At 36.8% G+C, this 24629-nt stretch overlaps 1 protein-coding gene across 1 annotated transcript in view; it reads left to right on the top strand.

Moving 5' to 3' along the window:
- Positions 1–24629, top strand: part of LOC140240088 (uncharacterized) — a 359151-nt gene that overhangs the window by 312363 nt on the left and 22159 nt on the right. The window contains exon 6 of the mRNA XM_072319894.1: positions 615–771. Within this exon, the coding sequence (XP_072175995.1) occupies positions 615–771 (157 nt within the window). The remainder of the gene's footprint in view (positions 1–614; positions 772–24629) is intronic.

Raw genomic sequence — 24629 nt, 5'->3', positions numbered from 1 at the left:
AATCAAAAGCACAGCTTGTATTACTCCAGCTGTACTCAGGCCCCAGAAAAAAAAAAAAAAATCTGTTTATTGTTATAATCTGTGCCTCATTATGATGTGATTTGATTTTTTTTCCGAGGGTATTACATACCGCGTCGTCTTTATTGCTTTTGTCTATAAAGTAGATACAGTATACCAAATCGTTATACGATTGCTTAAACTTTGAGATTACAATGGTATTTGAATCGATTTTAATATTTCAATTTGTGTTGACGTTTCTGTTGAAGTTTTCACAAAATTAGATATACATCACTTTGTGGTAAAAAAAAAAAAAATGTTCTTGTCACGTTGTAAGCGACGTTCAGATCTCTGCTTATTTATCTTAATATCACTGAAAATCATGCGGCTTTTTAAAAAGTCCGTTGTACTAAATTCATCGAATCCACTTGTGAATAAAGACATTGAATAGAAATGTGTTGGAATCAGTCGCACCTGTGATGCATGCATGTCCAGGTAAATTTTTGTTAGGCAACTTAGATCGTGCAGAATATCCTATTTTGCTGTAACATTGTCATAATCAACGTTCCCTCGACGTGTGAATTTTGTTTCTTCTTTCATCGCACTAAATAATGTAGGTGCTTCGGAGCAAGGCATAATCCTCACGACAGACACCCAGGCACTCACAAACGCTGACCTTGAGGGCGGGCTGTACCTTCCATCTGGCGCCGCCCCTGGAGACGGTACGCCCACTTTTCTGGCCCTGGCCACCGAAGACAACTCCGACCTCCTCAAGTAATGAATTGCCCCGGGCATTTCGCACCAATCTTATACCAGACTTTATTCATTCTTTTCACGTTGTGTCCCTTAACGAACTTTGCTGAATCAATATCATCATGACGATAACATAATGTCGCCTTTCTATGCCATGTGATAATGTTTTCACAGCTAGCGATCGCTCGTAGTTCGCTTTTTCTTTTGATGTGTAGCGTCCTTGATAGGCCTTGGCTTCAGAATGTTTGCCCTTTGTAAAACCCTCGTGATTATGAGGTCACATGCACAATACATCGAAATCACTTTGGCATGCATTGAGATACGTGTAAACAGTTTGGCATTATGTCTTGCTAATGGCATGTAGCTGTCATGTGATTATAATCAAAATGAAGGTTTACGAGACCAATCAAAGCATAACGCGTGACAATAGACAATGTCGGCTCCTTTTGATACTTGCTCCCTACCTTTCCGACGAGTCAAATGAGGGCGCTCTTGTAGGTATGAGCGTGAAATGAGACATCGGCGCAACAAGTGTAGCGCAGCTATGAACACGGTTCTTCGAAGTTTAGTGCACGTTTACAGGCTGAATGTCAATCGTGTATAAGTGGTGCTCGTGGTGACCCATGATTATTAAAGTCCTTGATAGTAGGTAGGCCCATATTCATTATCTACATTGTCATTGTTACTGATTGAACATAGTAATAGTATCTAGTATTGTGGATGGGGTTGGGAAGTGGGACAATGGGGGAAGGGGAAAGCAAGCCTCCAGCTCCCTCCCCCACCACACATACATACACACTTCTGGAGCAGAAATGATGATGATGATGATGATGATGATGATGATGATGATGATGATGATGATGACAATAATAATAACAACTAGACTTGGAATTTGTCAACACTGACAAATTAGGTGATCCGATCTGTTCGTAAATCAACGATTTGAGTTTCCTGATCCCAATAGGCATGACCATACCGGTTTCATCTGTGTTTAGTGGACATTGGCCGTGTGATGTTTGGATTCTCATTTAGAAAAGGTAGTCAGACCTGACATCTATGGTACACAATTCCGTATACATTAACGAAAATACAGAATGAAGTATATTTGACCTTTGAACCCAATTTGCACAGACAAGATGGCATCTGAGCAAAAAGTGGTTATTTTGTGAAATGATCCTTGTAACATGGTCTTTACGTGTGCAAAATATGGGAAAGGTAGGACATGTATTCACCAAGATACAGGATGATACATTTATGACCTTTGACCCTAATTTACATACCCAAGATGACGTCTGATCAAGTAGTTGTTATTTTATGAAATAATGTACGTGACATGAACTAAACATATGCAAAATATGGGCGTGATAGGGGCTGTTTTTCTTGAGTTATTGCAAAGAAAGTTGTAGAAAGAAAGAAATATCTCAATACATCGAAGATAAGTTTGATTTCAACCAAGTTTTTTGACGTGATCTCGGCGTCGTATGAGAAAATGCAGGGTATAGTGACGATAGCCCAAAGTCTGAGCTACAACATATTAAAATCTGGGAGAAATTCACAGAAGAGTAAGTGAGCTAGTGTTCGATAAAGACCGTCATGTCAATTTTCATTTCCAGAAAAATTCCCTCCCATAGAGATAACACGTAAACTGGTTAAATTTGACAAGGTTACATTATATCTATTTTCACGAGGTGAAGACATCATCCGATTAAAACTTTGATTGAAAAAAACTTAAAGAGTATTACATTGGCTACAACATACTAAAATCTGGAAGAGTAGGGTAATTGGGCTAGGGTAATTGAGGGTAATTGAGGGTAATTGAGCTAGTCGTCGATAAAGACAATCATGTCAATTTTCACATCTCGAAAAATTCCCTCCCATAGAGATAACACGTCATAATGAAGATAAAGAAAGAAGTACATATGACCTTTGACCCCACTTTGCACAGACAAGATGGCGTCTTAGCAAAAAGTGGTTATTTTGTGAAATGATTCTTGTAACATGGTCTTTACGTATGCAAAATATGGGAAAGATAAGACATGTATTCACCAAGATACAGGATGAAACATTTTTGACCTTTGACCCTAATTTACATACCCAAGATGGTGTCTGATCAAGTAGTTGTTATTTAATGAAATAATGTACGTGACATGAACTAAACATATGCAAAATATGGGCGTGATAGGGGCTGTTTTTCTTGAGTTATTGCAAAGAAAGTTGTAGAAAGAAAGAAATATCTCAATACATCGAAGATACGTTTGATTTCAACCAAGTTTTTTGACGTGATCTCGGCGTCGTATGAAAAAATGCAGGGTATAGTGACGATAGCGCAAAGTCTGAGCTACAACATATTAAAATCTGGGAGAAATTCACAGAAGAGTAAGTGAGCTAGTGTTCGATAAAGACCGTCATGTCAATTTTCATTTCCAGAAAAATTCCCTCCCATAGAGATAACACGTAAACTGGTTAAATTTGACAAGGTTACATTATATCTATTTTCACGAGGTGAAGACATCATCCGATTAAAACTTTGATTGAAAAAAACTTAAAGAGTATTACATTGGCTACAACATACTAAAATCTGGAAGAAATTCACCGAAGGGTAATTGAGCTAGTCGTCGATAAAGACAATCATGTCAATTTTCACATCTCGAAAAATTCCCTCCCATAGAGATAACACGTCATAATGAAGATAAAGAAAGAAGTACATATGACCTTTGACCCCACTTTGCACAGACAAGATGGCGTCTTAGCAAAAAGTGGTTATTTTGTGAAATGATTCTTGTAACATGGTCTTTACGTATGCAAAATATGGGAAAGATAAGACATGTATTCACCAAGATACAGGATGAAACATTTTTGACCTTTGACCCTAATTTACATACCCAAGAAGGTGCCCGATCAAGTAGTTGTTATTTTATGAAATAATGTACGTGACATAAACTAAACATGTGCAAAATATTGGGCTGATAGAGCTTGTTTTTCTTGAGTTATTGCAAAGAAAGTTGCAGAAAGAAAGGAATATGAAAATACATGGAAGATAAGCTTTAATTTCAACCAAGTTTTTGGGCATGATGCCGACTCCGTATGAAAAAACGAAGGGCACAGCAACGATAGCCCAAAGTCTCAGCTACAACATACTAAAATATGGGAGAAATTCACCGAAGCATAAGTGAGCTAGTGCTCGATAAAGATAGTCATGTCAGTTTTCATTTCCAGAAAAACTGCACTCCCATAGAGATAACACGTAAACTGGTCAAATTTAACAATGTTACTTTTAATCCCTTTTTACGAGGTGATGCCGTCATCCAATCAAATTGTTGTTATTATATATCTGAAAGACCATTTAATAAGCTACACTATATTGAAATTTGGACGAAAATCAACTAAAGAATAAGTGAGATATGCTTGAATGAACTTGAAATTTGATGACGTCATTTTGAAAATTTACTTTTTTAACTTTATTAAGAAATTTGATAGATTTTAATCATTTTTCCAGCATTGCCAACCCATGAAATGACATGTACAACTCATCAGCTTTCAGAATATGTAAAGAAAATGGGGGGTCACCGTCCATCCTGACGAGTAAAATCGGATTTAAAATTGGCAGTTTTTTGGCATTGTTGCACTGTATATCGCCATTGACGCGCGCGCGGAATTTCAACTTTGACGGACCCGTATGACGTCATTTTCAGTGGGATTGACTTGAAACTTGGTAGAAATATTCCTTGACATTTCAGACATCCGATCAAAGTGAAAAAACGGGAAATTTTCATTGCATATGAGCTGTGCGTGCGTATATGTGCGCGCGCGTACGCGTCCGTCCGATTTTTTCAATTTTTCAAAAAATGCTCCAAATGGTCTGAAACGTGTGCAAAAAAAATTTGAGCTCGATTTGAGCATACAAATATTTCAACAAGCGCGTACGTGCGCGTCTTAAGCGTTAATATGAATTTTGAGAATATGAGTAGAATGCGCTTGACTTGAAATATATGTGACGTGAATTTCGTTGAAAAATTCCTTTCCATTAATGAGATATGAATGAGAATGTGTTTTCATATAATGACGTCATAGTAACGTCACGGTTGACTGATCAATATGATTTTATTAGATCTGTCGTCTTTGGGACATGATACATATATAGTATAATTTTGACTTTGATAGGATGAGGACTTTCTGAGCTAACCTCTACACAACATTTGAGGAGAAAAAAACTTTTTTGTGACAACGGGAAGTTTAACACTAGACTCGGAATTTGTCAAGACTGACAAATTAGGTGATCCGATTTTTTTTTTTTTAATCAATGATTCGAGTCCTGATCGCAATAGGCATGACCATATAGGTTTCATCTGTGTTTAGAGACATTGGCCGTGTGATATTTGGATTCTCATTTACAAAAGAGAGTCAGGTCTACCATCTTTGGTACCAAATTCGGTATAAACCAGGGAGGTACCTCCCTGGTATAAACTATAACGAAGATACAGAATGAAGTACATTTGACCATTGACCCAACTTTGCACAGCCAAGATGGCATCTGAGCAAAAAGTGGTTATTTTGTGAAATGATTCTTGTAACATGGTCTTTGCGTGTGCAAAATATTGGAAAGATAGGACATGTATTCACCAAGATACAGGTTGAAACATTTATGACCTTTGACCCTAATTTACATACCCAAGATGGTGTCTGATCAAGTAGTTGTTATTTTATGAAATAATGTACGTGACATAAACTAAACATGTGCAAAATATGGGGGTGATAGGGGCTGTTTTTCTAGAGTTATTGCAAAGAAAGTTGCAGAAAGAAAGAAATATCTCAATACATCGAAGATAAGTTTGATTTCAACCAAGTTTTTTGACGTGATCTCGGCGTCGTGTGAAAAGATGGAGCGAATAGCGACGATAGCCCAAAGTCTCAGCTACAACATATTAAAATCTGGGAGAAATTCACCGAGGAGTAGGTGAGCTAGTGCTCGATAAAGACCGTCATGTCAATTTTCATTTCCAGAAAAATTCCCTCCCATAGAGATAACACGTAAACTGGTTAAATTTGACAAGGTTACATTATATCCATTTTCACGAGGTGAAGACATCATCCGATTAAAATTTTGATGAACAAAACTTAAAGAGTATTAAATTGGCTACAACATACTAAAATCTGGAAGAAATTCACCGAAGGGTAAGTGAGCTAGTCGTCGATAAAGACAATCATGTCAATTTTCACATCTAGAAAAATTCCCCCCCCCCCCCATAGAGATAACACGTCATAACGAAGATACAGGAAGAAGTACATATGACCTTTGACCCCACTTTGCACAGCCAAGATGGCATCTGAGCAAAAAGTGGTTATTTTGTGAAATGATCCTTGTAACATGGTCTTTACGTGTGCAAAATATGGTAAAGATAGGACATGTATTCACCAAGATACAGGATGAAACATTTATGACCTTTGACCCTAATTTACATACCCAAGATGGTGTCCGATCAAGAAGTTGTTATTTTATGAAATAATGTACGTGACATGAACTAAACATGTGCAAAATATAGGATTGATAACCATTGTTGTTCTTCATCTATTGCACAGAATGTAGTAGAAAGAAAGAAAAATAAAGAAAAAATTATGTTATTTTATAGAAATTTGAAGGAGAAGCATTAAAAAATCAGAAAAAGATAAAGTTAGGAAGGGAGATTAAGACTAAATAAAGAAAAAGAAGAAAAAAGAGTTTGGAAAAAAAAAAATATTGGCAAGGGTGAGGCTCGAACCAGGGACCTTAGGATTACGAGTCGGATGCGCTATGCAATGACCTATTTCATGCTCCATAGGCCCTGTGTATTAAGCAAAATGACGCTGCATCGAAGCCACGTGCCATTTTCAACCAAGTTTTTCGACGTGATGCCGGCCTCGTATGAAAAAATGGAGGGCACACTTACGATAGCCCAAAGTCTCAGCTACAACATACTAAAATCTGGGAAAAATTCACCGAAGCATAAGTGAGCTAATGCTCGAAAAAGATAGTCATGTCAATTTTCACTGCCAGAAAAACTGCTCTCCCATAGAGATAACACGTAAACTGGTCAAATTTGACAAGATTACTTTTAATCCATTTTTACGAGGTGATGCCGCCATCCAATCAAAATGTTGTTATTACATTAATGAAAGAACATTTAATAAGCTACAACATACTGAAATCTGAGTGAAAATTGGCAGAGGATAAGTGAGATACGCCCAAGTAAACTTGAAAATTGATGACGTCATTTTGAAAATTTACTTTTTTTACTTTATTAAGAAATTTGATATCTTTTAATCACTTTTTCAGTATCGCCAACCCATAAACTGACATGTACAACTCATCAGCTTTCAGAATATGTAAAGAAAATGGGGGGTCACCGTCCATCCTGACGAGTAAAATCGGATTTAAAATTGGCGGTTTTGGGGCATTGTTGTACTGTATATCGCCATTGACGCGCGCGCGGAATTTCAACTTTGACAGTCCCGTATGACGTCATATTGAGTCGGATTGACTTGAAACTTGCTAGAAATGTTCCTTGACTTTTCAGACATCCGATAAATGTAAAAAATCGGGAAATTTCTGTTGCATATGAGCTGTACGTGCGTATATGTGCGCGCGCGTACGCGTCCGTCCAATTTTTTCAATTTTTCAAAAAATGCTGCAAATGGTCTGAAACGTGTGCAAAAAAAATTTGAGCTCGATTTGAGCATACAAATATTTCAACGCGCGCGTACGCGCACGTTTTAAGAGAAAATATGAATTTTGAGAATATGAGTAGAATGCGCATAACTTGAAATATATGTGACGTAAATTTCATTGAAAAACTCTATTCCATTAGTGAGATATGATTGAGAATGTGTTTTCATATAATGACGTCACAGTGACGTCACGGTCGACTGATCACTATTATACATTAGATCTGTCGTCTTTGGGACATGATACATATATGGTATAATTTTGAAATTGATAGGAAGAGGACTTTCTGAGCTAACCTCTACACAAATTTTGTCCAGAAATAAAGAAGAAGAAGAAGAAGAAGAAGAAGAAGAAGAAGAACCAACAAAGAATCCGTACAGATACAGAAGGTGATCCGAGAGGATTCTCGGATCACCTAACTAGACTTGGAATTTGTCAAGACTGACAAATTAGGTGATCCGATTTGACGAAAATCAATGATTCGAGTCCTGATCCGGTATTCCATAAACTAGATAAGCATGCTTAAGTCAGAAAATCTAAGCAATTTTGCTTATTTTCTGGCTAAGATAAAATTCTTAGCTTAAGTTCGTATTCCATAAAATTTGGCTAAGAATTTGTCTTAGCATTTTGCTAAGAATTTTGCTAAGAATTTTGTCTTAGCTAAGACAGATTTCGGCTTGCTGGCTAAGCATATTTTCTTAAAAATGTGCCGTCGGTATTCCAAAACGACATTTGTCTAAGAAATTTACCCTAAATCTAAGACAGCTATTGAGCTGTCTTAACTTGGGTTCCAGTAAGAAAAAATTATGGGTGTAGCATAACAATGTAGAAAAGATGGCGGCTTTAGCTCATGATTTTTCATCTTTTTGCTAAATAAAGAAGTTCATCAGTAATCAGTAATGTAAATGAAATGAGTTCAGGGTTTTGACGAAGCGTCTCGTTTGCGTCTCGTGGGAACTTGCACAGTAACAATACGGTAGAAACTCGGTGGGCCATGGGCCACGGGGAATCGGGGGGGGGGGGGTATGTGTTGCGCGTATACTACGCGTGCCCTCGACCTCCTTCTCAGCGCGCATTAGCGGCGGAGTGGAGCGCGCAGCTAGCTAGAGGAACGCACATACTAGTAGCCGCCCGGATATAAAAGTCTACGTTTATGCCACAACCCACTACATTACGTAGACGTATGCCCTAGCTTGCTTATACACGTGCGGCCGGCTATCACAGTTTGTGTATCGAGACAGGCGAGTACTGTCACAAAGCGTCCTCTCCGGCTCTACTGTACGTTATACCGGATCGGTGAGTACGGACTAATTATCTGGGCCTAGTAACTACGTTAGGGTGTAAACATAAGTACTCGCTTTGATTTTGATTCTCGTGATTTCATGATGTTTCTTTTTTCACTCGGTGTCGTACTTGAAATGTGGTGTGATGTGATTGCGGTGTGAGTCTCACTTATAAGGCCGTAACTTTGGCCGAAAAGATCCAAAACAACAGGTAACTGTTAGGTCTAGGTTGCCTACTACTAAATAAGTAGGCCGTTTACTGACATTCTAGACACTGTGAGACCTAGAGTAATATGAAGACGTTGCTCCTATATAAAAAAAAAAAAGCCTCTGAAAAAGTGTGCATTAGGCCTAGGTATCTTTTTCCATGGGTGGCTAGGTAGTTGCGATTGTTGCTTAAACACGTAAAATACATAGACTTTCACCGCGGGGCAGCTGTTCGCGAACAGTGATGACATGAATATCTTGCTTATGTCAAATGACGTCATCAGAATTTAAGATTTTTGCTTAGCCAAATCGCCCGACTTAAGAAAAATGCCTTACAGTTTATGGAATACCGTTAGGGCGATTTTCTTAGCTAAGCAAAAATCTAAGACAAATTGCTTACACTTAAGCAATTTGTCTTAGAAGTTTATGGAATACCGACCCTGATCGCAGTAGGCATGACCATATAGGTTTCATCTGTGTTCAGAGACATTGGCCGTGTGATATTTGAATTCTCATTTAGAAAAGAGAGTCAGGTCTGCCATCTTTGGTACCAAATTCGGTATACACTATAACGAAGATACAAAATGAAGTATATTTGACCATTGACCCAACTTTGCACAGCCAAGATGGCATCTGAGCAAAAAGTGGTTATTTTGTGAAATGATTCTTGTAACATGGTCTTTCCGTGTGCAAAATATGGGAAAGATAGGACATGTATTCACCAAGATACAGGTTGAAACATTTATGACCTTTGACCCTAATTTACATACCCAAGATGGTGTCTGATCAAGTAGTTGTTATTTTATGAAAAAATGTACGTGACATGAACTAAACATGTGCAAAATATGGGGATGATAGGGGTTGTTTTTCTTGAGTTATTGCAAAGAAAGTTGCAGAAAGAAAGAAATATCTCAATACGTCGAAGATAAGTATGATTTCAACCAAGTTTTTTTGACGTGATCTCGGCGTCGTATGAAAAAATGGAGAGAACACTGACGATAGCCCAAAGTCTCAGCTACAAGATAGCGAAATCTGGGAGAAATTCGCCGAAGCATAAGTGAGCTAGTGCTAAAAAAAGACAGTCATGTCAATTTTCATTTCCAGAAAAACTGCATTCCCATAGAGATAACACGTAAACTGGTCAAATTTGACAAGATTACGTTCAATCAATTTTTTCGAGGTGATGCCGTCATTCAATAAAAATGTTGTTATTATATATCTGAAAGAACATTTAATAAGCTACAACATATTGAAATTTGGACGAAAATCAACTAAAGAATAAGTGAGATATGCTTGAATGAACTTGAAATTTGATGACGTCATTTTGAAAATTTACTTTTTTAACTTTATTAAGAAATTTGATATATTTTAATCATTTTTCCAGCATTGCCAACCCATGAAATGACATGTACAACTCATCAGCTTTCAGAATATGTAAAGAAAATGGGGGGTCACCGTCCATCCTGACGAGTAAAATCGGATTTAAAATTGGCAGTTTTTTTGGCATTGTTGCACTGTATATCGCCATTGACGCGCGCGCGGAATTTCAACTTTGACGGGCCCGTATGACGTCATTTTGAGTCGGATTGACTTGAAACTTGGTAGAAATATTCCTTGACATTTCAGACATCCGATCAAAGTGAAAAAACGGGAAATTGTTATTGCATATGAGCTGTGCGTGCGCATATGCGCGCGCGCGTACGCGTCCGTCCGATTTTTTCAATTTTTCAAAAAATGCTCTGAATGGTCTGAAACGTGTGCAAAAAAATTTTGAGCTCAATTTGAGCATACAGATATTTCAACGCGCGCGTACGCGCACGGCTTAAGGGTACAGATGAATTTTGAGAACATGAGTAGAATCAGCTTGATTTGAACCATACGTGACGTAAATTTCATTGAAAAATTCCATTCCATTAAATAGATATTAGTGAGAATGTGTTTTCATATAATGACGTCATAGTGACGTCATGGTCGACTGATCACTTTGATTTTATTAGATTTGTCGTCTTTTGGACATGATACATATATGGTATAATATTGGCATTGATAGGATGAGGACTTTCTGAGCTAACCTCTACACAACATTTGAGGAGAAAGAACTTTTTGTGACAACGGGAAGTTTAACACTAGAGATTGTAATTTGTCATCACTGACAAATTAAGGTGATCCGATTTTTTTTAATCAATGATTCGAGTCCTTATTGCAATAGGCATGACCATACAAGTTCCATCTGTGTTTAGAGACATTGGCCGTGTGATGTTTGCATTCTCATTTAGCAAAGGGAGTCATATCTGCCATGTTTGGTACCAAATTCTGCATACACTATAACGAAGAAACAGCAACAAGTACATATGACCTTTGACCCACCTTTGCACTCCCAAGATTGCATCTGATGAAATAGTGGTTATTTTGTGAAATGATTCTCGCGACATCGTCTATACGTGTGTAAAATATGGGAAAGATAAGGCAGGTATTCACCAAGATACAAGATGAAACATTTATGACCTTTGACCCTAATTTACATATCCAAGATGATGTCCGATCTAGTAGTTGTTATTTCATCAAATAATGTACGTGACATGAACTAAACATGTGCAAAATATGGGGGTGATAGGGCGTGTTTTTCTTGAGTTATTGCAAAGAAAGTTGCAGAAAGAAAGAAATACCTCAATACATAGAAGATAAGCGTTAATTTCAACCAAGTTTTTTATCGTGATGCCGACAACGTATGAAAAAACGAAGGGCACATTATCGGTAGCGTAAAGTCTCAGCTACAACATATTAAAATCTGGGAGAAATTCACCGAAGGTCAAGTGAGCTAGTGCTCGATAAAGACAATCATGTCAATTTTCACATTTAAAAAAATTCCCTCCCATAGAGATAACACGTCATAACGAAGATACAAAAAGAAGTACATATGACCTTTGACCTCAATTTGCACAGACAAGATGGCATCTGAGTAAAAAGTAGTTATTTTGTGAAATGATCCTTGTAATACGGTCTTTGCGTGTGCAAAATATGGGAAAGATAGAACATGTATTCACTAAGATACAGGATGAAACACTTATGACCTTTGACCCTAATTTACATACCCAAGATGATGTCTGATCAAGTAGTTGTTATTTTATGAAATGATTTACGTGACATGAACTTAACATGTCCAAAATATGGAAGTGATAGAGGCCGTTTTTCTTGAGTTATTGCAAAGAAAGTTGCAGAAAGAAAGAAATATCTCAACACATCGAAGATAAGCCTGAATTTCAACCAAAAATTTTGACGTGATCCCGACAGCGTATGAAAAAATGAAGGGCACACTTACGGTAGCGTAAAGTCTCAGCTACAACATATTAAAATCTGGGAGAAATTTATCGAAGGGTAAATGAGCTAGTGCTCGATAAAGATAGTCATGTCAATTTTCATTTCCAGAAAAACTGCACTCCCATAGAGATAACACGTAAACTGGTCAAATTTGACAAGATTACTTTCAATCCATTTTTACGAGGTGATACCGTTATCCAATCAAATTTTTGTTATCTTATGTTTGTAAGAACATTAAATAAGCTACAACATACTGAAATCTGGGTGAAAATTGACAAAGGACTAGTGAGATACGCTCGAATAAACTTGAAATTTGATGACGTCATTTTGAAAATTCACTTTTTTTACTTTATTAAGAAATTTGCTATCTTTTAATCATTTTGTCAGCATTACCACCCCATGAAATGACATGTAAAACTCATCAGCTTTCAAAATATGTAAAGAAAATGGGGGGTCACCGTCCATCCTGACGAGTAAAATCGGATTTAAAATTGGCAGTTTTTTGGCATAGTTGCACTGTATATCGCCATTGACGCGCGCGCGGAATTTCAACTTTGACGGGCCCGTATGACGTCATATTGAGTCGGATTGACTTGAAACTTGGTATAAATATTCCTTGACATTTCAGACATCCGATCCGTGTGAAAAAACGGGAAATTTCAATTGCATATGAGCTGTGTGTGCGCATATGTGCGCGCGCGTACGCGTCCGTCCGATTTTTTCAATTTTTCAAAAAATGCTCCAAATGGTCTGAAACGTGTGCAAAAAAAATTTGAGCTCGATTGGAGCATACAAATATTTTAACGCGCGCGTACGCGCACGTTTTAAGAGAAAATATGAATTTTGAGAACATGAGCAGAATTCGCATAACTTGAAATATATGTGACGTAAATTTCATTGAAAAATTCTTTTCCATTAATGAGATATGATTGAGAATGTGTTTTCATATAATGACGTCATAGTGACGTCACGGTCGACTGATCACAGTGATACATTAGATTTGTCGTCTTTGGGACATGATGCATACATGGTATAATTTTGAAATTGATAGGCATTGCACTTTCTGAGCTAACCTCTGCACAACTTTTGAGGAGAAATAAAGAAGAAGAAAAACAAAGAATCCGTACAGATACAGAAGGTGATCCGAGAGGATACTCGGATCACCTAACTAGACTCGGAATTTGTCAAGACTGACAAATTAGGTGATCCGATTTTTTTTTTTAATCAATGATTCGAGTCCTGATCGCAATAGGCATGACCATATAGATTTTATCTGTGTTTAGAGACATTGGCCGTGTGATATTTGGATTCTCATTTAGAAAAGAGAGTGAGGTCTACCATCTTTGGTACCAAATTCGGTATAAACCAGGGAGGTACCTCCCTGGTATAAACTATAACGAAGATACAGAATGAAGTACATTTGACCATTGACCCAACTTTGCACAGCCAAGATGGCATCTGAGCAAAAAGTGGTTATTTTGTGAAATGATCCTTGTAACATGGTCTTTACGTGTGCAAAATATGGGAAAGATAGGACATGTATTCACCAAGATACAGGTTGAAACATTTATGACCTTTGACCCTAATTTACATACCCAAGATGGTGTCTGATCAAGTAGTTGTTATTTTATGAAATAATGGTATAAACTATAACGAAGATACAGAATGAAGTACATTTGACAATTGACCCAACTTTGCACAGCCAAGATGGCATCTGAGCAAAAAGTGGTTATTTTGTGAAATGATCCTTGTAACATGGTCTTTACGTGTGCAAAATATGGGAAAGATAGGACATGTATTCACCAAGATACAGGTTGAAACATTTATGACATTTGACCCTAATTTACATACCCAAGATGGTGTCTGATCAAGTAGTTGTTATTTTATGAAATAATGTACGTGACATGAACTAAACATGTGCAAAATATGGGCGTGATAGGGGCTGTTTTTCTTGAGTTATTGCAAAGAAAGTTGTAGAAAGAAAGAAATATCTCAATACATCGAAGATAAGTTTGATTTCAACCAAGTTTCTTGACGTGATCTCGGCGTCGTATGAAAAAATGGAGGGTATAATCACGATAGCCCAAAGTCTGAGCTACAACATATTAAAATCTGGGAGAAATTCACAGAAGAGTAAGTGAGCTAGTGTTCGATAAAGACCGTCATGTCAATTTTCATTTCCAGAAAAATTCCCTCCCATAGAGATAACACGTAAACTGGTTAAATTTCACAAGGTTACATTATATCTAATTTCACGAGGTGAAGACATCATCCGATTAAAACTTTGATTGAACAAAACTTAAAGAGTATTACATTGGCTACAACATACTAAAATCTGGAAGAAATTCACCAAAGGGTAATTGAGTTAATCGTCGATAAAGACAATCATGTCAATTTTCACATCTAGAAAAATTCCCTCCCATAGAGATAACACGTGATAATGAAGATAAAGAAAGAAGTACATATGACCTTTGACCCTACTTTGCACAGACAAGATGGCGTCTGAGCAAAAAGTGGTTATTTTGTGAAATGATTCTTGTAACATGTTCTTTACGTATGCAAAATATGGGAAAGATAAGACATGTATTCACCAAGATACAGGATGAAACATTTTTTACCTTTGACCCTAATTTACATACCCAAGAAGGTGTCCGATCAAGTAGTTGTTATTTTATGAAATAATGTACGTGACATAAACTAAACATGTGCAAAATATTGGGCTGATAGAGCTTGTTTTTCTTGAGTTATTGCAAAGAAAGTTGCAGAAAGAAAGGAATATGAAAATACATGGAAGATAAGCTTTAATTTCAACCAAGTTTTTGGGCATGATGCCGACTCCGTATGAAAAAACGAAGGGCACACTTACGATAGCCCAACGTCTCAGCTACAACATACTAAAATATGGGAGAAATTCACCGAAGCATAAGTGAGCTAGTGCTCGATAAAGATAGTCATGTCAGTTTTCATTTCCAGAAAAACTGCACTCCCATAGAGATAACACGTAAACTGGTCAAATTTAACAATGTTACTTTTAATCCATTTTTACGAGATGATGCCGTCATCCAATCAAAATGTTGTTATTATATTACCGAAAGAGCATTTAATAAGCTACAACATACTGAAATCTAGGTGAAAATTGGCAAAGGATTAGTGAGATACGCTCGAATGAACTTAAAATTTGATGACGTCATTTTGAAAATTTACTTTTTTTACTTTATTAAGAAATTTGATATCTTTTAATCATTTTTTCAGCATCGTCAACCCATGAAATGACATGTACAACTCATCAGCTTTCAGAATATGTAAAGAAAATGGGGGGTCACCGTCCATCCTGACGAGTAAAATCGGATTTGAAATTGGCGGTTTTTTGGCATTGTTGGACTGTATATCGCCATTGACGCGCGCGCGGAATTTCAACTTTGACGGGTCTGTATGACGTCATATTGAGTCGGATTGACTTGAAACTTGGTAGAAATATTCCTTGACATTTCAGGCATCCGATAAGTGTGAAAAAACGGGAAATTTCTATTGCATATGAGCTGTGCGTGCGTATATATGCGCGCGCGTACGCGTCCGTCCAATTTTTTCAATTTTTCAAAAAATGCTCCAAATGGTCTGAAACGTGTGCAAAAAAATTTTGAGCTCGATTTGAGCATACAAATATTTCTACGCGCGCGTACGCGCACGTTTTAAGAGAAAATATGAATTTTGAGAATATGAGTAGAATCCGCATAACTTGAAATATATGTGACGTAAATTTCATTGAAAAACTCCATTCCATTAATGAGATATGAATGAAAATGTGTTTTCATATAATGACGTCATAGTGACGTCACGGTCGACTGATCACTATGATTTTATTTGACCCGTCGTCTTTGGGACATGATACATATATGGTATAATTTTGACATTGATAGGAAGAACACTTTCTGAGCTAATCGATACACAAATTTTGTCCAGAAATAAAGAAAGAAGAAGAAGACCCAACAAAGAATCCGTACAGATACAGAAGGTGATCCGAGAGGATACTCGGATCACCTAAAGAACCAACAAAGAATCCGTACAGATACAGAAGGTGATCCGAGAGGATACTCGGATCACCTAATGAAGCTAAGCTTTGATTACTTAAGCCGAGTTTTTCGACGTGCTTTTGACGTCGTATGAAAAAACGGAGGACACATTACGATAGCGCAAAGTCTCAGCTACAACATATTAAAATCTGGGAGAAATTCATCGAAGGGTGAGTGAGCTAGTGCTCGATAAAGACAATCATGTCAATTTTCACATCTAGAAAAATTCCCTCCCATAGAGATAACACGTCATAATGACGATAAAGAAAGAAGTACATATGACCTTTGACCCCACTTTGCAAAGACAAGATGTCATCTGAGCAAAAAGTGGTTATTTTGTGATATGATCCTTGTCACATGGTCTTTACGTGTGCAAAATATGGGAAAGATAGGAGATGTATTCACCAAGATACAGGATGAAACATTTATGACCTTTGACCCTACTTTACATAACCAAGATGGCATCTGATCAAGTAGTTGTTATTTTATGAAATAATGAACGTGACATGAACTAAGCATGTACAAAATATGGTGTTGATAGGGTATGTTTTTCTTGAGTTATTGCAAAGAAAGTTGCAGAAAGAAAGAAATATTTCAATACAACGAATATAAGCTTTAAATTCAACCACGTTTATTGACGTGATCCCGACATCGTATGAAAAAACAAAATGCACACTTACGATAGCCCAAAGTCTCAGCTACAACATATTAAAATCTGGGAGAAATTCACCGAAGCATAAGTGAGCTAGTGCTCGAAAAAGACAGTCATGTCAATTTTCATTTCCAGAAAAACTGCACTCCCATAGAGATAACACGTAAGCTGGTCAAATTCGACAAGGTTACTTTCAATTCATTTTTATGAGGTCATGCTGTCATTCAATCAAAATTGTGTTATTACAAAACTGATAGAGTATTAAATAAGCTACAACATACTGAAATCTGGGTGAAAATTGACTAAGGATAAGTGAGATACGCTCGAGTAAACTTGAAATTTGATGACGTCATTTTGAAAATTGACTTGTTTTGATTTATTAAGAAATTTGATATCTTTTCATCATTTTTCCAGCATTGCCAACCCATGAAATGACATGTACAACTCATCAGCTTTCAGAATATGTAAAGAAAATGGGGGGTCACCGTCCATCCTGACGAGTAAAATCGGATTTAAAATTGGCGGTTTTTTGGCATTGTTGTACTGTATATCGCCATTGACGCGCGCGCGGAATTTCAACTTTGACGGGCCCGTATGACGTCATTTTGAGTGGGATTGACTTGAAACTTGGTAGAAATATTCCTTGACATTTCAGACATCCGATCAAAGTGAAAAAACGGGAAATTTTCATTGCATATGAGCTGTGCGTGCGTATATGTGCGCGCGCGTACGCGTCCGTCCGATTTTTTCAATTTTTCAAAAAATGCTCCAAATGGTCTGAAACGTGTGCAAAAAAATTTTGAGCTCGATTTGAGGATACAAATATTTCAACGCGCGCGTACGCGCACGTTTTAAGAGAAAATATGAATTTTGAGAATATGAGTAGAATGCGCATAACTTGTAATATATGTGACGTAAATTTCATTGAAAAACTCTATTCCATTAGTGAGATATGATTGAGAATGTGTTTTCATATAATGACGTCACAGTGACGTCACGGTCGACTGATCACTATTATACATTAGATCTGTCGTCTTTGGGACATGATACATATATGGTATAATTTTGAAATTGATAGGAAGAGGACTTTCTGAGCTAACCTCTACACAAATTTTGTCCAGAAATAAAGAAGAAGAAGAAGAAGAAGAACCAACTAGAGATTGTAATTTGTCATCACTGACAAATTAAGGTGATCCGATTTCTTTTTAATCAATGATTCAAGTCCTGATCGCAATAGGCATGGCCATGCAGGTTTCATCTGTGTTCAGAGACATTGGCCGTGTGATGTTTGGATTCTCATTTAGAAAAGGGAGTCATATCTGCCATCTTTGGTACCAGATCTGTATACACTATAACGAAGATACAGCAACAAGTACATATGACCTTTGACCCCACTTTGCACAACCTAGATGGCATCTGAGCAAAAAGTGGTTACTTTGTGAAATGATTCTTGTAACATTATCTTTGCGTGTGCAAAATATGGGAAAGATAAGACATGTATTCACCAAGATACAGGATGAAACATTTGTGACCTTTGACCCTAATTTACATACCCAAGATGGTGTCTGATCAAGTAGTTGTTATTTTATGAAATAATGTTCGTGACATGAACTAAATATGTGTGAAATATGGTGGTGATAGGGTATGTTTTTCTTGAGTTATTGCACATAAAGTTGCAAAAAGAAAGAAATATTTCAATACATCGAAGATAAACTTTAATTTCAAGTAAGTTTTTTGACGTGATCCCGACATCGTACGAAAAAACGAAGGGCTAATTCATGATAGCCCAAAGTCTCAGCTACAACATATCAAAATCTTGGAGAAATTCACCGAAGCATAAGTGAGCTAGTGCTCGATAAAGACGATCATGTCAATTTTCACATCTAGAAAAATTCCCTCCCATAGAGATAACACGTCATAACGAAGGAACAGAAAGAAGTACATATGACCTTTTGACACCACTTTGCACAGACAAGATGGCATCTGAGCAAAGAGTGGTTATTTTGTGAAATGATTCTTGTAACATGATCTTTGCGTGTGCAAAATATGGGAAAGATAGGACATGTATTCACCAAGATACAGGATAAAATATTTATGACCTTTGACCCTAATTTACATACCCAAGATGGCGTCTGATCAAGTAGTTGTTATTTTATGAAATAATGTTCGTTACATGAACTAAACATGTGCAAAATATGGTGGTAATAAGGTATGTTTTTCTTGAGTTATTGCACATAAAGTTGTAAAAAGAAAGAAATATTACAATACATCGAAGATAAGCTTTAATTTCAACCAAGTTTTTCCACGTGATCCCGACAACGTATGAAAAAACGAATGGCACACTTACGATAGCCCTACGTCTCAGCTACAACATATTAAAATCTTAGAGAAATTCACCGAAGCATAAGTGAGCTAGTGCTCGCTAAAGATAGTCATGTCCATTTTCATTTCCATAAAAATTGCACTCCCATAGAGATTACACGTAAACTGGTCAAATTTGACAAGGTTACCTTCAATCCATTTTTTCGAGGTGATGTCGTCATCTAATCAAAATTATGTAATTACATTTATGAAAGAGCATTTCATAAGCTACAACATATTGAAATTTAGGTGAAAATTGGCAAAGGATAAGTGAGATAAGCTCGAGCAAACTTGAAATTTGATGACGTCATTTTGAAAATTTACTTTTTTTACTTTATTAAGAAATTTGATATCTTTTAATCATTTTGTCAGCATAGCCAACCCACGAAATGACATGTACAACTCATCAGCTTTCAGAATATGTAAAGAAAATGGGGGGTCACCGTCCATCCTGACGAGTAAAATCCAATTTAAAATTGGCGGTTTTTTGGCATAGTTGCACTGTGTATCCCCATTGACGCACGCGCGGAATTTTGAATTTGACGGGCCCGTATGACGTCATATTGAATTGGATCGACTTGAAACTTGGTATAAATATTCCTTGACATTTTGGACATCCGATCCGTGTGGAAAAATGGAAAATTTCTATTTCATATTAGCTGTACGTGTGAATATGTGCGCGCGCGTACGCGTCCGTCCGATTTTTTCAATTTTTCAAAAAATGCTCCAAATGGTCTGAAACGTGTGCAAAAAAAATTTGAGCTCGATTTGAGCATACAAATTTTTCAACGCGCGCGTACGCGCGCGTTTTGAAATAAAAATGAATTTTGAGAATATGAGTAGAATTTGCTTGACTTGAAATATATGTGACGTAAATTTCATTGAAATATTCCATTCCATTAATGAGATATGCATGAAAATGTGTTTTCATATAATGACGTCATAGTGACGTCACGGTCGACTGATCACTGTGATTTTACTTGCGCTGTCGTCTTTGCGACATGACACATATATGGTATAAGTTTGACATTGAGAGGCAATGCACTTTCTGAGCTAACCTCTGCACAACTTTTGAGGAGAAATAAAGAAAGAAACAAAGAAAGAAGAATAAAGAATCAGTACAGATACAGAAGGTGATCCGAGAGGATACTCGGATCACCTAACAAAGAATCCGTACAGATACAGAAGGTGATCCGAGAGGATACTCGGATCACCTAACTAGACTTGGAATTTGTCAAGACTGACAAATTAGGTGATCCGATTTTTTTTTAAATCGATGATTCGAATCCTGATCGCAATAGGCATGACCATATAGGTTTCATCTGTGTCTAGAGACATTGGCCGTGTGATATTTGGATTCTCATTTAGAAAAGAGAGTCAGATCTGCCATCTTTGGTACCAAATTCGGTATACACTATAACGAAGATACAGAATGAAGTATATTTGACCATTGACCCAACTTTGCACAGCCAAGATGGCATCTGAGCAAAAAGTGGTTATTTTGTGAAATGATTCTTGTAACATTGTCTTTGCGTGTGCAAAATATGGGAAAGATAGGACATGTATTCACCAAGATACAGGTTGAAACATTTATGAAAGTTGCAGAAAGAAAGAAATATCTCAATACATCGAAGATAAGTTTGACTTCAACCAAGTATTTTGACGTGATCTCGGCGTCGAATGAAAAAATGGGGAGAACAGTGACAATAGCCCAAAGTCACAGCTACGACATATTAAAATCTGGGAGAAATTCACCGAAGAGTAAGTGAGCTAGTGCTTGATAAAGACCGTCATGTCAATTTTCATTTCCAGAAAAATTCCCTCCCATAGAGATAACACGTAAACTTGTTAAATTTGACAAGGTTACATTATATCCATTTTCACGAGGTGAAGACATCATCCGATTAAATCTTTGATGAACAAAACTTAAAGAGTATTAAATTGGCTACAACATACTAAAATCTGGAAGAAATTCACCGAAGGGTAATTGAGCTAGTCGTCGATAAAGACAATCATGTCAATCTTCACATCTAGAAAAATTCCCTCCCATAGAGATAACACGTCATAATGAAGATAAAGAAAGAAGTACATATGACCTTTGACCCTACTTTGCACAGACAAGATGGCGTCTGAGCAAAAGGTGGTTATTTTGTGAAATGATTCTTGTAACATGGTCTTTACGTATGCAAAATATGGGAAAGATAAGACATGTATTCACCAAGATACAGGATGAAACATTTTTGACCTTTGACCCTAATTTACATACCCAAGAAGGTGCCCGATCAAGTAGTTGTTATTTTATGAAATAATGTACGTGACATAAACTAAACATGTGCAAAATATTGGGCTGATAGATCTTGTTTTTCTTGAGTTATTGCAACGAAAGTTGCAGAAAGAAAGGAATATGAAAATACATGGAAGATAAGCTTTAATTTCAACCAAGTTTTTGGGCATGATGCCGACTCCGTATGAAAAAACGAAGGGCACATTCACGATAGCCCAAAGTCTCAGCTACAACATACTAAAATATGGGAGAAATTCACCGAAGCATAAGTGAGCTAGTGCTCGATAAAGATAGTCATGTCAGTTTTCATTTCCAGAAAAACTGCACTCCCATAGAGATAACACGTAAACTGGTCAAATTTAACAATGTTACTTTTAATCCCTTTTTACGAGGTGATGCCGTCATCCAATCAAATTGTTGTTATTATATATCTGAAAGACCATTTAATAAGCTACAACATATTGAAATTTGGACGAAAATCAACTAAAGAATAAGTGAGATATGCTTGAATGAACTTGAAATTTGATGACGTCATTTTGAAAATTTACTTTTTTTACTCTATTAAGAAATTTGATACCTTTTAATCATTTTTTCAGCATCGCCAACCCATGAAATGACATGTACAACTCATCAGCTTTCAAAATATGTAAAGAAAATGGGGGGTCACCGTCCATCCTGACGAGTAAAATCGGATTTAAAATTGGCAGTTTTTTGGCATTGTTGCACTGTATATCGCCATTGACGCGCGCGCGGAATTTCAACTTTGACGGGCCCGTATGACGTCATTTTGAGTCGGATTGACTTGAAACTTGGTAGAAATATTCCTTGACATTTCAGACATCCGATCAAAGTGAAAGAACGGGAAATTGTTATTGCATATGAGCTGTGCGTGCGTATATGCGCGCGCGCGTACGCGTCCGTCCGATTTTTTCAATTTTTCCAAAAATGCTCCAAATGGTCTGAAACGTGTGCAAAAAAATTTTGAGCTCGATTTGAGCATACAAATATTTCAACGCGCGCGTACGCGCACGTTTTAAGGATATAGATAAATTTTGAGAACATGAGTAAAATCAAGTTGACTTGAACTATATGAGACGTAAATTTCATTGGAAAATTCCATTCCATTAATGAGATATTATTGAGAATGTGTTTTCATATAATGACGTCATAGTGACGTCACGGTCGACTGATCACTTTGATTTTATTAGATTTGTCGTCTTTGGGACATGATACATATATGGTATAAATTTGGCATTGATAGGATGGGGACTTTCTGAGCTAACCTCTACACAACATTTGAGGAGAAAGAATTTTTTGTGACAACGGGAAGTTTAACACTAGACTCGGAATTTGTCAACACTGACAAATTAGGTGATCCGATCTATTGGGAAATCAATTATTTGAGTCCTGATCCCAATAGGCATGATCATACAGGTTTCATCTGTGTTGACGGGACATTGGCCATGTGATGTTTGGAGTCTCATTTAGAAAAGGGAGTCAGACCTGCCATCTTTGGTACCGAATTCCGTATGCACTAACGAAGATACAGAATGAAGTATATTTGACCTTTGACCCCATTTTGCACACCAAAGATGGCATCTGAGCAAAAAGTAGTTATTTTGTGAAATGATTCTTGTAACATGGTCTTTGCGTGTGCAAAATATGGGAAAGATAGGACAAGTATTCACCAAGATACATGATGAAACATTTATGACCTTTGACCCTAATTTACATACCCAAGATGGTGTCCGATCAAGTAGTTGTTATTTTATGAAATGATGTACGTGACATGAACTAAACATGTGCAAAATATGTGGGTGATAGAGGCTGTTTTTCTTGAGTTATTGCAAAGAAAGCTGCAGAAAGAAAGAAAGATCTCAATACATCGAAGATAAGCTTTAATTTCAACCAAGTTTTTTAGCATGATCCAGACATCGTATGAAAAAAACAAAAGGCACATCAGTGCTAGCACAAAGTCTCAGCTACAACATATTAAAATCTTCTGGGAGAAATTCACCGAAGAGTAAGTGAGCTAGTGCTCGATAAAGACCGTCATGTCAATTTTTGTTTCCAGAAAAATTCCCTCCCATAGAGATAACACGTAAACTGGTTAAATTTGACAAGGTTACATTATATCCATTTTCACGAGGTGAAGACATCATCCGATTAAATCTTTGATGAACAAAACTTAAAGAGTATTAAATTGGCTACAACATACTAAAATCTGGAAGAAATTCACCGAAGGGTAATTGAGCTAGTCGTCGATAAAGACAATCATGTCAATTTTCACATCTAGAAAAATTCCCTCCCATAGAGATAACACGTCATAACGAAGATACAGGAAGAAGTACATATGACCTTTGACCCCACTTTGCACAGACAAGATGGCATCTGAGCAAAAAGTGGTTATTTTGTGAAATGATCTTTGTAACATGGTCTTTACGTGTGCAAAATATGGTAAACATAGGACATGTATTCAGTAAGATACAGGATAAAACATTTACGACCTTTGACCCTAATTTACATAGCCAAGATGGTGTCTGATCAAGTAGTTGTTATTTTGTGAAATAATGTACGTGACATGAACTAAATATGTGCAAAATATGGTGGTGATAGGGTATGTTTTTCTTGAGTTATTGCAAAGAAAGTTGCAGAAACAAAGACATATTTCAATACATTGAAGATAAGCTTTAATTTCAACCAAGTTTTTGGACGTGATGCCGACTCCGTATGAAAAAACAAAGGGCACATTCACGATAGCCCACCGTCTCAGCTACAACATACTAAAATCTGGGAGAAATTCACCGAAGCATAAGTGAGCTAGTGCTCGATAAAGATAGTCATGTCAGTTTTCATTTCCAGAAAAACTGCACTCCCATAGAGATAACACGTAAACTGGTCAAATTTGACAATGTTACTTTCAATCCATTTTTAAGAGGTGATGCCGTCATCCAATCAAAATGTTGTTATTATATGACTGAAAGACCATGCAATAAGCTACAAC

Source organism: Diadema setosum, chromosome 16, assembly GCF_964275005.1.
Source record: "Diadema setosum chromosome 16, eeDiaSeto1, whole genome shotgun sequence".
Lineage (NCBI taxonomy): Eukaryota > Metazoa > Echinodermata > Echinoidea > Diadematoida > Diadematidae > Diadema > Diadema setosum.
This window is presented reverse-complemented; position numbering and strand designations above follow the sequence as displayed.